General features: G+C 46.5%; 1 protein-coding gene across 2 annotated transcripts in view; it reads right to left on the bottom strand.

Moving 5' to 3' along the window:
* The window catches only part of myo1ea (myosin IEa), a 36061-nt gene extending 21255 nt beyond the window's left edge, over positions 1 to 14806 (bottom strand). For both annotated transcript variants that reach the window (XM_079737298.1, XM_079737299.1), the window contains exons 1-7: positions 14584 to 14806; positions 6792 to 6935; positions 5390 to 5479; positions 4702 to 4796; positions 1444 to 1531; positions 996 to 1085; positions 94 to 225 (exon numbers count right to left, since the gene is read on the bottom strand). In XM_079737298.1, the coding sequence (XP_079593424.1) occupies positions 94 to 225; positions 996 to 1085; positions 1444 to 1531; positions 4702 to 4796; positions 5390 to 5479; positions 6792 to 6935; positions 14584 to 14586 (642 nt within the window). In that variant the 5' untranslated portion in view covers positions 14587 to 14806. The remainder of the gene's footprint in view (positions 1 to 93; positions 226 to 995; positions 1086 to 1443; positions 1532 to 4701; positions 4797 to 5389; positions 5480 to 6791; positions 6936 to 14583) is intronic.
* Between the last annotated feature and the right edge of the window lie 852 nt (positions 14807 to 15658).

Genomic DNA, 15658 nt, shown 5'->3' with positions numbered 1-15658 from the left:
TCTGATCCCCTCCGACTCGTCAGACCAGAGCTCTGCAGAACCGCCAGAGACTTCCAGAACAGTCGGCCCGTCCAAACCAACCCAGAGCCTCACCTGGTAGAAGATGTGGAAGCTCCTCTCCCCGGGATTACGCATCACCACGCGGGACTTCTCCAGCAGGAAGTTGGAGATCTTCCCCCCATCTGGTTCGCCCCCGGAGCTGAACTGGATCTCAAAGTATTTCCCCTGCAGAAGGAGAGACCAGTTCTCAGTATCCTCGGCAACACGTGTACCGAGAACTATAGAACGGAGATCTCAGAACCGTGTGTCCTCAAGAAGGTCAAGATAATGCGAGGGACTTTTTTTATTTTACATTTAAATGACCGCAGCCCAATGAAATAACTGCAACACAGTTCCAGATGAGGCGCTGGTAATGAAGCGTCTTTCAAATGTGTTTATTATTCCCATAACGACACACACACACACACACACACATACACGCACGCATGCACGCACACACACACACACACACACACGAAGAGGAGATGAAACACACAGCTTTACAACAGCGTGCCACAAGTAGGGGTTGGGATCTAAAGATGGTGAACAGAAGTATTTGACATGAGTCTTTCAAAGTGTGCAGGAGCAACTGGTAGCCTGAGGGAGGAACAGAGTGACGCGGCGTTTCTCCCCCTAAAGCTCCCGTCTTGGAACATCTGTTTCCATCACACATGGCTTCTAATGTGCAGAGTCTGCAGTTTAAACGTATGAATAAGTGTTACGCTGTAGGTTAGGGCTAACCCTAACCCCTAAACAAACACATTGCAGGCCACTGCTGCACTTTTTCTCTTGACACAACTCTTTTTTTAATCCTTATCGGAAGTGCTGTTGACTTGGTTGACTAGAATACCAGATTTAAACGTAGCATCTGCAGAAAGATCCACACTCGTAATACGACGTCAGGTCCCTTCTCAGAATGTTGAGGAACGAAAACAAGAAGGAGTAAGAAAGCTTACGAATCTGCTGGAGTTGTTGTTCCTCACGGTCTTGGCGTTCCCGAAGGCCTCCAGCAGAGGGTTGGACTGCAGGATGATGTCTTTGACATGCTGTCAGGACACAGGATAGAGAACGTCGGCAACGAGGCTAGGCACAGACCGCGCACTCACTCACACACACACATTGAAAGAGACAGAAATACTCGTTCTTTCCAACTATTTCAAACAGGAGTAGTTATTCTTGGATCCTTTCAGCATTTATTTCTGGAGGATTTGTACTAAAAGAGGTGAAGATAAAGAAGTGGTCTAGTCGCAAGACTACTTTGAGTTCAGGAAAAGGAGAGTAGGGTTCAGTTTGGGGAAGTGAACTCATATGATGAACAGACCGTAACCACAGAGTGTGTATCAGAGCACATTAGCTCACGGATATCAGAGGGGTTGAACCGCGGGTCAGGGTGGGGGGTCTCACCTGAACCCTGGCCCCCCCCCCGGAGACCCGGGAGATGTAGCTCATGATGTACTTGGCGGCCACCGTCTTCCCCGCTCCACTCTCCCCGCTACAACACACACGCACGCACGCACGCACGCACGCACACACACACGCACGCACGCACAAACACACAGGATACAGGATAGATGACATTTTGAGTATTAAAATCAAGTTAATGTTCAGTCAATTTGATAGTGGTATCTTGTTGTTTATTATGTGTAAGAAGTGCAGAGAGTCGTTTAAAGCACACTGAGTCTATTGGTACTTTAGCCATCGTTCTTAGTTTTCTGCAGTGTTAATATTCAGGTAGGCTGCTACAAGCAAATGGAAAGCAAGAAAAAAAACTAAAAAGCATTGAATGGAAACTCTGCAACCTTGCTGTGTGTGTGTGTGTGTGTGTGTGTGTGTGTGTGTGTGTGTGTGTGTGTGTGTGTGTGTGTGTGTGTGTGTGTGTGTGTGTGTAAGTGTGTGTGTGTGTGTGTGCGTGTGCGTGTGTGTGTATTTGGTCTTTCGACACAATGGACAATGCTTTGCTCACGGTAAAGTGAAGTCTGGAAATCTCGTTTAGAATTTCTTGAGGACAAGATGAAAACCATCTTTATATTTTGGTAGGGACTAAACTTCTTGTATAAATCCAAATATTGTCGGACAGGCCGAGCGAGGAAAACATCTGAAGAAACTCGTGTTTATTTTCCTCAGAGGTGGAATGCTACGTGTTGAACAGCGTAAAATACTTTTTGTCACATTTCTCTGTTTTATTATCCTTTCGCGTTCGCCTCTGTTTCTCCTCGCCTCCTACGACCAGGCCATACTTATTCCAACATATGTGTCTTGGCGCGCGCGTGGCCGTGTGGTGTGTTTTGATTGCGTGTCTTGGAGGAGACAGGTTGAAGCGGCTCTCAGAGAAAGCACAGCTGTACACCGTTAAACCGCTGGAGGAAGTCATGGAGGCCAGACGGCTTCCCAACAGCCCTCCAATATTCCCCTTCTCCCCGTCTGTGCTTCTGGATACGACTGTGTTTCCCCAGGCTTAGAGACACAGTAGCACCACTGGATCAGCTACAACATACATCCCACATGCCATGAACAAAGCTGTATTATGTATCACATTACACACACACTATTGTTATGGGATTGTGTTATTTGAATGAATTGTCAATTATTAATGATTATATAGATTTTTCCTTTCCAACTTGAGCAGAGCACTTGAGCAGACCGTAATAGTTTCCCTCAGGATTAATAGCCTCTGTATCTGAACCCATTCCACACTAACGAGCAAGTATGAATAAAGGATTAATAAAGGATTAATAAAGGATCTGAACCTGAACCCTAACCCCCAGCTAGCTGGCTGAGGAAGTCCCCTGAACTGGTGACCAGAGCTCCCAGCTGGTCTGAACTGGTGACCAGAGCTCCCAGCTGGTCTGAACTGGTGAGTCCAAGCTGGGTATTATTGTCTCAGCAGGTTATTGTCCTCCTCACCAGTTGTGGTTTCATGCCGTGGCTGCAGATTGAATCAGATCCTATTTTAAGCCCAGATAGGACTCATTGGACTCATTGTTTTGGCCCCAAACGGAGTGAACGCATCGTCCACTTCCTCAAAGACATCATGCCCAAACATGGAAGAAATGTGAGGGATTGAAGAAGCGACGTGCGGATGATGGAGTGAGCGTTTCATGCATTCATGGACCGTATCGTGTTTTACCTCTCATCGCTGTTATTTGGCGAGGGCTTCCCATGTTGTCTATTCAACAGTCTTGATTCCATGACATTTCGTAATATTTTTGCCATCATTTTGTATTCCATGTCTTTTATTACTTCTTTAAGTTCGGAATCCATTGAGATATTTTGAGAGCCATTGGCACAGTGTTTTATCAGAGGGGTATTATGCTATGTTACCAGAGCAGGATTAAACAGCCATATAGTGACGTTAATGTTTACTGCTGTAACTCGGTTTCCTCTGGTCCGGCTGGCACAGGGCCGGCCTCTGTGAACAGCAACAAAGGAATTGGCTCTGCACAGGAAAATGTGGAGCAGATTATTTCAAGCCAGTGGGTCCAGAGTTCACTGCTCACAGTACAGTGCAGTGGTACAATTAACAGGGTGGCAATTACACACACGATGACCGCGAACAGAGGGGGATTGAGGCGCACAAACATCGGCCTAGGAACCATTAGAAGACTTTACACGAATGCTCAACAAGACTCGGAGACGTATCCCTTCATACCAGACTGAACACCGGATGCAAATGCAGGTGACCTCCCATCAGAGAGCAGAGAAGGACACTTCCCCACCTATTCACACCTTAAGCACACCTTAATCACACAGCACCACCCTGCACTCACACCGGGGGATGTTGTTGACAACATCGCCCGGACGGCTCTTTGGCAGCAGGCCTTTGTATGCAGAGAGCTGGTTCATAACAAAACCGCCCCGGCCTTTGTTGACCGTCTGCTTGATGTCAGACCCACTGCGCTGCTTTTCTGTGGGGGAAATGAGCTAGCAAGTGCTGCTGTGGTGGGCCACACAACAGGGGTGGGAAAGTGCTGAGCAGCAGTCCTGGGATGCTGGGAGCACTGGTATGCAGAGGCTCAGGTGAATGGGGAGCAGCATGGGACTGGGGGGAATAGGGGGGGGCAAGGCCTCAAACCATGACACCACACTTTACACTCAACAAAACACGACCATAAAACGAGTGTTTTATAACAACAAATACATTACAGCTCTCACACAGTGGGGAAAGCTCTGTCAGTATTGAATAACGACAGCTCTATGAACAATTAAATGAAGTCAATCATTTGAGGTAAAGCCTTGTGAGACTTATAAATACTGCTCAGACATCAACAAGAAGTAACATTTATACCGCAGAGATGTGACCTGTTGTAATACCGACCACATGTGGTCTAATTAATATCATTTTCCCCCATTTAACTCCTATTTATTCCTCCTCCACGTTTTCCAAAAGGCCTACAATTCCAGCCAAGAGATAAAGTTCCTTTAACTGGTTCAGCTGAGCACATGACCGGCCGGTGGAACCAGTTGCCCACGTTTCCTGCGCCCCGCCCTCCTGTTGTCACCTGCCACAAGAAGAACATCTCATTTTTCTCATTCTTCCCTCACTTTCAGTGTCGGCTGAGAGAATGTTCCCAGAAGGCCGGGGGAACTGACCAACGTGTGCGAGGAGAGCAGAGGGATCAGTGTGTTCTGCGGAGAGCGGAACAGGCTGGAGTCTGCTCATACCTGATGATGACGCACTGGTTCTCCCGGTCGATCATCATGTTGCGGTACATGTTGTCTGCCAGAGCGTAGATGTGAGGAGGATTCTCATACTGGGCCTGGATGGATGACAACAAAGGAAACCTGCTTTGCATTGAGTACGCAAATTTGCGATTGTATGATCTGTTCAGCACTCCGTATGATGTGTTTGGAACATACCTTGTAAATCATATAGAACTGGCCCTCTAAATCTCTCTGGCGTGAAGTATGTGTTTCTATTGTTCGTTTTATAAGGGTGCTAACAAAACCAAAGCAAGACATTACCTCAGACAATAGGCCTTAATTAGACCTAAGGTATGTTTGACGTTTAATGCCAATGTGTATTTAAAATCTATTCTTAAGCAGCTTTTTTGCAAGACTATTAGGTCATTTTGCATGACCTAGATCAGCTCTCAGTAGGCTCGCAAAGAGCATTCGACTTCTGCAGGCTGTTCTTCTAGAAAGGTACCGCCTGTTCCTGAAGGCAACACGTTCACGTCACACTGGGAACGGTTTCAGCAACACCTCGCTCACTTCATCCTCCAGTCCCCTGCCTACGATATTTATCAAATCAGTGGATGGGTGGATTCTTCTTTTCCTGAAAGCCGAGCCCTGTGACTTTGTGTGGCCGTCTCGCGTGTCCCCCCTCCGGCTCCAGGGTGGGGTCACTCACCGCGCCCTGGTACATTTCCACTTCTTTCTCCCCGAAGTATGGCATCTGCTTGAAGGGGTTGATGGAGATGAGCACCGGCCCGATGTACGTCTGGGCTCACCGGTTAGGGGCCGTATACATGTACGTTAAACATTCAGGGCATTTAGCAGACGCCTTTATCTAAAGCGACTTACAACAGGTACAATTTTCAGAAGAAAGAGAAACGACAATATATCTCTGTCGGTACGGTAAAGATGATCATAGAGCCAAGTGCCAAGCACTAACCATCACTAGGTTAACCCGTTCCCCGTATACGACAAAGATAGCTAGGATAAGATGCTATATTTAAGTGCAAGGATGTACAACATACAATAAGTGTGTACATTAAGTGCCAGAACGTACAATAAGTGCATAAGACGGGGGGGGGAAGGCTATGCTCTAGGTGAGCTCTGAACAAGTGAGTCTTGAGTCTAATACAGCCACACACGTATAAACTCATCAGAGGGAACCCCAAATGACCGTGTGCTCTATGGGGCCGGGTCTGTGTCGTCGGGCCGTGCGTGGCGGTATATGGGGACCCAGTCTGAGCCTCACAACGACTCAACTGTTTACACGTTAGAGCCAACAGATCACAAATTGTATCACTGTGAGATGTTTGTTTGGCCCAGGGGTCAAACAGCTCAGGGTGAAGAGAGGAGGTATTGTTGGGGTCCGGCAGTGACCCAAGCTGAAAGACCCCAGTGTTACGGGCGCTCGGCAACCCAAGGACTCACTCCAAGTCTATAACTACACTTTGCATTACATTTAATAAATAACGGAATCAACCACTTTAATGTGTTTAACTTCTGGCACTCAGCTGTTGGAAAAGTCCTAAACGTCCTGTGGTAATGTCGCAGATAAATGTGCATGAAACCCCCGCTCTGGTGTCTGAGTCCAAACCCTCCACCATGATATATGCGGGGGGGTTTCACCCCAGCAGCACATCCTGGTCCAACACAAAGCAGGGCCTGTCCAGTGGTAGTAGGAAGGGAAGGTTTCATTCACACAAACCGTCACTGAATCCACTGTCATTGTCCTCTCCCCTTACTGGTACGAGACACAGTGAGATCAAAGCAGAGAACACTTGATTAGGATCGACACACGCACACACACAGACACACACACACAGACACAGACACAGACACACACACACTCACTTTAAGGGATTGTAAAGGGAACTTTCAGAGGCCTGACTGGGGAGTTTAGAGGGCCACAGAACAGACTGGTGGGTGGGCGGGTCCCTTGTAAACGTTACCGTATTACTCATAGCTGCTCAGAACCGTGGAACGGCCAGTCAGCTATTCTGGGAACTGTGTGCTGGGCGCGGGGGGGGGGGGCAGATATTTCTCGCCGGTCTGCGAGCCGGGAGTGTGAGAGAGGATACAAAGATGTAGTCATCCATGTAGCGCTTCTTCAGGTTGTCCACGATGGAGTCCTCGTGGATCTTGCTGAGCAGCACCATGTCGTCCACGCCGCTGACCTTCACATTGTGGCTCTGCCAGTGGTACCGCTGGTGGCCCCGGCTCCCCTGAAACACATGGCCGCGCGCACAACGCCGTCACAAACACATAGCCTCGTACTCACTACTGTCACAAACACATAGCCTCGTACTCACTACCGTCACTAACACATAGCCTCGTACTCACTACCGTCACAAACACATAGCCTCGTACTCACTACCGTCACTAACACATAGCCTCGTACTCACTACCGTCACTAACACATAGCCTCGTACTCACTACCGTCACTAACACATAGCCTCGTACTCACTACCGTCACTAACACATAGCCTCGTACTCACTACCGTCACAAACACATAGCCTCGTACTCACTACCGTCACTAACACATAGCCTCGTACTCACTACCGTCACAAACACATAGCCTCGTACTCACTACCGTCACAAACACATAGCCTCGTACTCACTACCGTCACAAACACATAGCCTCGTACTCACTACTGTCACAAACACATAGCCTCGTACTCACTACCGTCACTAACACATAGCCTCGTACTCACTACCGTCACTAACACATAGCCTCGTACTCACTACCGTCACAAACACATAGCCTCGTACTCACTACTGTCACAAACACATAGCCTCGTACTCACTACCGTCACAAACACATAGCCTCGTACTCACTACTGTCACAAACAAATAGCCTCGTACTCACTACTGTCACAAACACATAGCCTCGTACTCACTACTGTCACAAACACATAGCCTCGTACTCACTACTGTCACAAACACATAGCCTCGTACTCACTACTGTCACAAACACATAGCCTCGCACTCACTACTGTCACAAACACATAGCCTCGTACTCACTACTGTCACAAACACAGCACACCTGCGTCACCCCAGTCAGATGCAACACATCTGCGGCGCCCCTTTAGTATCTTTCTTTGATTTGTGTCATTTCTGTGCGTCACATTATCATGCCGTGGCTCTATTCATGTTGAGCTGTGAGCCGTTGTTGTGTTTGTGTGTTTTTGTGTTGGACCCCAGGAAGGTGGCTGCCAATGCTAGACTAACGTAGATCCTTTTGATAAAAGAAAGAAATGTACTTGAAATGGTTTGTTTGTTTGATAGGGTTGGGGCCTCAGCCATGTGTGTTGCAGTTTGTGTCTTAACTTTGTGTCCTAGCCATCAGTTCTAAATAAGGCCACCGCTTTCTGGCAATGAGGTTGCGATGGCTAAATAAATAAATGCCCTGTTTCACCTCGACTAGTAAATGGGATTTTTGTTTGCTGTCACACACGAGTCATCACTCGTGTGTGACAGCAAACAAAAATCCCAGCTGAGTTTCTCTAACTTCGAAAAAGAACAAAGTCAGGCTTCCTATAAGTGCTGATGCAGACCCGTTGTGGGCACAGTCCACCTTCTGCATGTGTTGTTGTTTCAGAAGGAGTGCGTCTGAGAACTCTCTGGGCCTGGCTGAGGTCATCGGTCATGTGTTATGAGTCAATCTCATCGGGCTGCTAAGGGGAGCGATTCTCCTCCTCCTGGACGGCCAAACAGAGCCGCTCCAACACATGAGTCACGGCTAGACACTGTAGACCTCAGTTTAGGACTTCACCGCCGAACCGATTGGTCCAACAGAGGGAGAGAGAAAAGGCCTTTGAGGTGATTATTGTTATTCAAGCTAACGTTAGTGTCCCGAAGAAAGGAAGTATTCCCTGAACAACTATTCCATTTAGAAAGATTTGAATTTGAAAAAGTATCAATAACGCCTTTGGTTCCATGACCTTTTTGATTTGAATAATTCCGTAACGCTCTTGGCTAATCATTGAACATCCTTTGTTTACAATTGCTGCACATAAACGGTGTAATATGCTCATTCAAATGATGAGGCAAAAAGTTGGTGGACGACACAAGGCATACAAACAAACAAACCACACAGACCTGGTTAAACATGTTGCTCAGCTGTGTTTGTAAATGTAAATGTTTGTTCTGCAGTAAGTTCGTTTAGCAGTTCATTATACAAGCCATAAATCCATTATTCTGTCCTACAAGACTTGTACAAAAGGTGTTTCTTTCTCCCATTTCTCAAACGTAACCAAAAACACATCTCATTTTCATATACTTCAAATCAAGTGAAACTTCCCAGTGCCTTTGTTAGCAAACAGAAAGGTACCATTAAAATAAAGTGTCTAACCCAGCCTGCCGTCAGTCCCAATTCACCTCACCCTTCACTGAACCACGACATGTTTGGAATGATTACTTCAAGACAGATAGGCAGTGAACGTTTAAGATGTCAGCTATTCAAAGAATGGCTTTTCTTTCTCAGCGTTAACCCCTTCCTCCACCAGGTTGGATAACCACAAACATGTTGTGAATCACAACAGCGGTGTGGTGTGAGTGTGTAGTTCGCAGGTACACATGTGTGCACCTCCCCTGCCTGGGAGGTGTACACACTACAACAACAGCCACGAAGGGTCTGCACTGAGCTCTGCTACGGTGGAGTGTTGAGGTCTGCCTGGTGGCAAGATGATGGGAAAGAGAAGGGAGGGGAGGAATCTTTGTTATTTAATTCCCAGTCCACATTTTTCTCCTCGCCTGAGTCCAGGGTTTCTCCGAACGGCTCTTTAGGCAGACGCCCGCCATTCTAACAGCTCCACACCATAAGTGATTCAAAAAGGGCTAACTTTGCATTTATTTTTTTCTGTCCAACAAAGGCTTAAAGGGATTGTGTGGGTGTGTAGCTAGGTTGGTCATGTTTTAATTCCCCTTCCAACGGGTCACATAATGGCCAAGAGGTCATTCTCATGGGTGCTATGTTTATTTTGACTCGCGCTTTATTGGATAAAACCCTGGAAGTGCATCTTTGTTTGTTTTGAGGGCGCCGGGCTGTGGGTTCTCCTAACGAGAGAACACCTTGAGCTGCAGCAGGTCTAGGGGAGGGAGGGCGAGGTGGCAGGACGCAAACAAGATGACAGGTCCCAGGGGAGACACCGGAGAGCCAGCTACAGTCTGCTGTAACAACACCGTCGCCATGGAAGCGCCTTGGACTTCCGCCTCACGTCCTCGGCGCGTTGAACACGTCCCAGTCGGGGCGACCATTCTGCTGCATCATGCCGCCCTGCTGGGCTTGGGCTTTACACTGCTGCATGTTGGAGGGGTTGTCATGTTTTCTTGTAGGGCATTGTCAGCCGACAATACCCTACAAGAAAACCGATAAGAGTAGGAAAACTGTTAGGAACGAGATACTTAGTGTAAATGTTTTAGGATTTCTTGCACCCTGATCCATAAGTACAAGCGCTGCCTTCATGCAAATACCATTACCATATAAGGCGAGCGCGAAGCAAAGCCGGGCTCAGGGTACAGGAAATGGCTGGGTTTGATTCAGTATCAAAAGCAGCACTTTTCCCCTCTTCTGCCTGCTCTGCCAAGTCCACTCTCTGCTCCAGATTTGACACACATCCCACCATGTGTTCAAAGGAATTAAGAAGTAGATTGATTAAATATGCATATATAGATGTATGTATATTGAAATAAAGGTAAATAGGAGTGAGAAAAAAAGTCTGTGACAATTCAGGACCAGAATTTGAAACCTCTCTTTCAAGGTCAATTTGCGAACAAAAACAAAGCAAACGTCTGTGTTTGGAGATCATTTGAGAGAGAGAGGGTTATGAGTTATGCAAAGCAAGCGATTCCACGGCCAGGCTACACCGTCTGCATGAGTTGGGACTCTGCCGGGAACACCCTGCAGTCGACGGAATCGAATCGTATGCTGACGTAACGTTTTGAGGTGACTGCACTTCTGGATGATAAAACCCTGCTGCTGCTTTATTGTATGAATGATATGGCTGAACATGAGGGGTCAAACATTAAGAGACTAAACAGAAACAACAACAGGGTGACAGAAGCCAACGCGCACGTTCTCTGCTGTAAACCGGTGAATCATTGATCTCGGTGTCAGGTTGCCAAGACAAACATGGACCGCCATCAGATGTTCATTGTTTGGAGGATGTTATGATCCAAAACGTCTAATAACTGCAGCCCCCACTCAGGTGAGTTCAGCAGGAATGCAAATGGGAAACAGACATCTGCATAACCGATCATAACCGATCTCAGTGGACCGATGGAGGAAACAGAAAGAAACAATGGCCGACCACATCTGACAGGGGCGACCGTGGTAACAATTCAGACGATATTCAAGTGGAGCACAGGCGTCCATCTTGTGATACGCAGATCCAGATTGAACAATAGAGTCACCTTGACTGCCTCCAGGCTACAACGACAGGCACCCCGTTTCATCGAGCCATTCCAACCCAGGACAGCAGTACTGGAGGGAAGCTGAGCCCATGGCGGGTGCTCCACATAACGGCCTGTGAGCGACTCCCCCGAGCCCAAGAAACCCCCCCCAGACTGGGCCTGGTGAATGTCCTGTCAGGGGAATGCTGGTCCTGCTGCCCTGACCAGGCAGTAAATAACTGCACAGTCAGGTTAAAAGAGGGAGTGGTCCAAACGGTCTTTGTTGCCCTGGGTTACGGGTACGTGAACACGAGTTGCACAGACCATTAGCTTCTGCTGTTTCTCGATGAAACGTAAACACCTGCAGACGGGGGACGGTGGTCGACGGACGGCGACAGGGTTCACCCGTCTGCACTGCGGTGCTCTTCAGAAGCATCACGTGTGCTTCTGACCAGGCCACCGCATCGCCGAGGCAGAGCAGACCCTCTGCTTCTCTGGGTGCACCTCTCGAGCACGCCGACTCTACAATATGCCTGGAATCGTATGTTCAGACATGGGAAGGAAAACAAACAAATAGAAAACTGGTATACCGTTTGTCCTGTTTGTTCTGTTTGTCCATACTTAGGCATTTACTTTTGCATCTATTTTGGTTGTATTTTTATTGTATAGTATTATTGTATATCCTTTGTCTTCCATTGTTGCTGTGCTGTAACACAGGAATTTCCTTTCCGTGATTAATAAAGTTTTATCTTAGCTTATCTATGTATATGTATTTTGGTATATTTAGTATATTAGCCGACTAAGCACTGACTCTCTGCAGGCTGTGATGAATCAGGCAGGCAGCATGTTGTGTGTTGTCACTGTGTAGCATTAAATCAATTGTATATTTTTTGACCTTTTTGTTTTAAACCATTGAGATCATTTGAGAGAATTTTAAAGATACAGGTTATGTGGTCTGGGTTTCAGTCACTAACTTTGTATTCATGCTAGTAAACATTAAAACAATGATTCTAATCTCTAAATAGGATCGCTGAGACTGATTAGTTTAAGGCATAACTATTGTTGGTATTCTTTACTATTTACACTGGCCAACCAGAAGGATTATCAATACGGAGAACGAATCCCTTTCTGGGTTTATTAAAATAAAAATCCATGCCAATGCCGTACCATTCTAAAAGAGCATGTTTGTTATAAAAGACATGCATTAGAAAGACTCAGCTGAGCCACTCAGCACTCCCAGATAGTGAGTGAAAACAAATGTAACGAAGGGCAGAACCGCCAGTGATAAGAGAGAGTCAACACCCAGACTCAGAGGCCACCTGACGTATGACCACCAGGACACCAGCAGTCAGTCATAGCACCGCTGCAGACATACTCCCTGTTCACGGCGTGAATCACTGAACAGGGACGCAGGTGACACCTCAGACTAGAGGATCTAGCATTTACCCAGTTATGGAGACATTATGAGGTCACCTTCGCCGGTAGAATTCACACCATTACAAACCAGTTCCGAATAAGCCAATCCCAGGTGGTGTGTCGCTACTGTGGGTAATGAACAGCCAGGAGCAAACAGACCTTGACAATCCATTCATGTGAAGCACGCGCATGTGTTTGAATTGGGTTCCCAGTGTTATTTATGCATATGAAGTAAATTAAAAGCATGCAGTGCCTGCTGCGAAATATTAACATTTAATTGATTTAAAACTTGGCTTATGAGATAGTTGGATTTTCTTTTACAACGAATACATGAGATTCTCTGTAAACTCAGACGTGACTTTGCCAAACATGACCTTGCCATAGGTTGGTTTAAACAGAGATACTGCAAGCTGTGGATGATACTGACCCCAGAAACCAGTATCATGTTGTCTGGTTCAATGTTCAGCTTGAATTGTGCTTCATTCTGTTTCTACTGAGTGTGGCGGAGAACCGTGTCAAATTGAGTTAAAAGAACAACCAGACAAAATCAACCCGCAGGCGATTCAAAAACATAAAGCCTGTACTGTTTGCTCTACAGCCATGCTCAATGCACCTTGAAGCAAGCAAGTGTTACAGATACTAATAGCCTAGTAATAGCTAAAAGCATACTTATAAATCAACCTGCTATGAATATGCTTAGCACTCTCTATGAACCACTCATACTTAATCAACGAGACACCGTGAGGGTGAACCATGTCAACAAGAAGCAGGGATCACAGAGCACCTCAACATTCATTCATCCACTTTAGGGCAGGCCGGGTGACCGACACAAGAAGGTGGAATGGGCGTGCGAGAGAGAGACACGCGTAACGGGTTCTGCAGGTCAACACTCGAGGCTATGTGCAGGGCCTCAGCTCCTTGGTAAATCTCTTCAGCAGAGATGGGGTTTGGGAAAATGCTTTAAAATGGGGAGGGGGTGTTTCTGAGTCTACGCACCTCCCAGTAGGAGAGACTAGCGCTAATGCAAGCCATCTGCTGTCAGAGTGACTTACTTTTCTGCATCTGGCTGGGAGGGAACCCATAAGCAGGCTTTCTGTTTGCTATTTCAGACACTGGGACAGACTGGCTAGGCTGCTCTTGTTCCAATGAATGGAGCATTCTTGTGCCTCTTCAAATATCCCAAAACAAAAGGTTAATATCTGCTTCACCAGTCCTCTTACTTTTCAAGATGGCAGACACCAATGTGAAGTTGTTTTTCTTATTTTCTTCAACTCCTTCTCGAACACTATAACGTGCAGTGTCACCGTAAAGGTGCTGGGCCCAATCGCCCATGAGCTACCATCAGTGGGTATCCAGGTGACAACGCACATCCGCTCAGGGCATCTGAACTCAAAACATACCAGCCTGCCAACGTACCAAGGCGGAAGCCATTCCACCTCCTCTTCTATCGTTAGCCCTGGGCGTGTGTTTGTTGAGGGGAATGCATTCAACCACCAGGAAAAACCTGTCTCAGGTCCGGCCCGAGTTCAGAGCAGGCACCACACTACACACTGGTGACCGGGCTGGTTTGGCGGGCTGTGGTACATGACCCATAAACACTCTGGAGCCTGTTTATGTCCTAGTGGGAAAGATTATAGACGTGTGTATTGTCTGCCAGTCAAAAGGGGCAAAGGTGACACCAAATGACCAGCTCTGGGTCAATATTTACCTGTTAGTCTTAGATATCAGAAAGTTATTAAAGTGAGTGAGAGAGAGAGAGAGAGAGAGAGAGAGAGAGAGAGAGAGAGAGAGAGAGAGAGAGAGAGAGAGAGAGAGAGAGAGATCAGTGTATCTCGACTTAGAGAAGAGAATAATAAATTGTCTGGTTACTGATAAAATTCTGGACAAAATAAATGAGCCTCAAATTAATGAAGACTATAAAGTTTAAACTATGAAAACATGAGAGCATCATACATACTGTGATGTAATAATGTTTTTTAAAAAGTGCAGGTCTATGAAACTGATGATTAGTCCACAAACTCCATAGGGATAATATCAGTGCCATAAGTCTCTTGATCACTCACCATCCTGAACTGGTTTATGGGTAGCCTTACTGGGTAACCTTATCTTCTGCTGTGTCCCACTGGGACAGCGGAAAGTATCACTTTATCCAAGTCTAGTCCTGGAGTCCAAAACCAAAAACTTTGCGCGACGAACCCGTCAAAAACATAAAATCCAAGTCTACCGCAAGATCCCTGATAGTGTTCAACAGCATGGATGCTCCTCCGGCGGCGTCCTCACGACATTCTGGGCTTCGAACCTACAACCGATCGGGCGCTGCGATGGGCAGAGACTCTCGGGTGACGTATTGGCGGCACGCACCATATATGGAACACCATCTTAAACATCACACAGGAAACCGAGAGAGAGGATCCAATGAGAGGAGCGGCACGGGAAATTATTTCAATATTCATGAGTTGTGTTCGGGGGGAAAAATGCACTGCACATGCGCAAGATCTTCCTGGACCGGAGGCTGTAATGCACTTTAGGAAAGTTGTGTACGTTTGTGTGTGGCTGTGTAGCGTTGGAATGCACTGTATGATAAAAAAAAAAAATAATAATGATAATAATAATAATTGGAATAGTAATAAATAATGGTTTACGTATGCAAATGTGAGCGATGTAGTGAACAGGAAGATTGGGCAGGGGGTTTAATGTTGTAGCAGCCTAGTGTTAATTAGTACTGATAAATGTTTATGTATGTGTGTGAGTGTGTTTGTGTGTGTGTAAAAGAGAAAGAAAAATTGCCATTTATTGCATTTGACCAAAAAAAGTTGTTTTTTAAATGCAATGTTGGCAAATTAAACTCTTGCTATGTATTCCACTAATCAGTCTTCGTTCTCAATGGGCTTTGAATGACGTGAGGTGAACTTGTAGTCCTCGCCAGGCTGCTGAGGACGACGACGCTGCTTGTAGGCGTTTGGAACACAATACTTGGGAAACAGCGCCCTCTGATGGACTGTTGAAGGGACACAAGTTAGACGGTTAGACTGCGTGGATCATCATCTTCCAACAATTTTAACTCACTGTAAATGGCAGTCCCTCTCCGGTATAGCATACAAATATATAACAATTTTAAAAAAAATTTAACCAACCCAA

Source organism: Pollachius pollachius (assembly GCF_949987615.1).
Source record: "Pollachius pollachius genome assembly, chromosome: 5".
NCBI classification, from domain to species: Eukaryota; Metazoa; Chordata; class Actinopteri; order Gadiformes; family Gadidae; genus Pollachius; species Pollachius pollachius.
The sequence above is the reverse complement of the archived record's forward strand: the minus strand, read 5'-3'. Positions and strand labels throughout refer to the sequence as shown.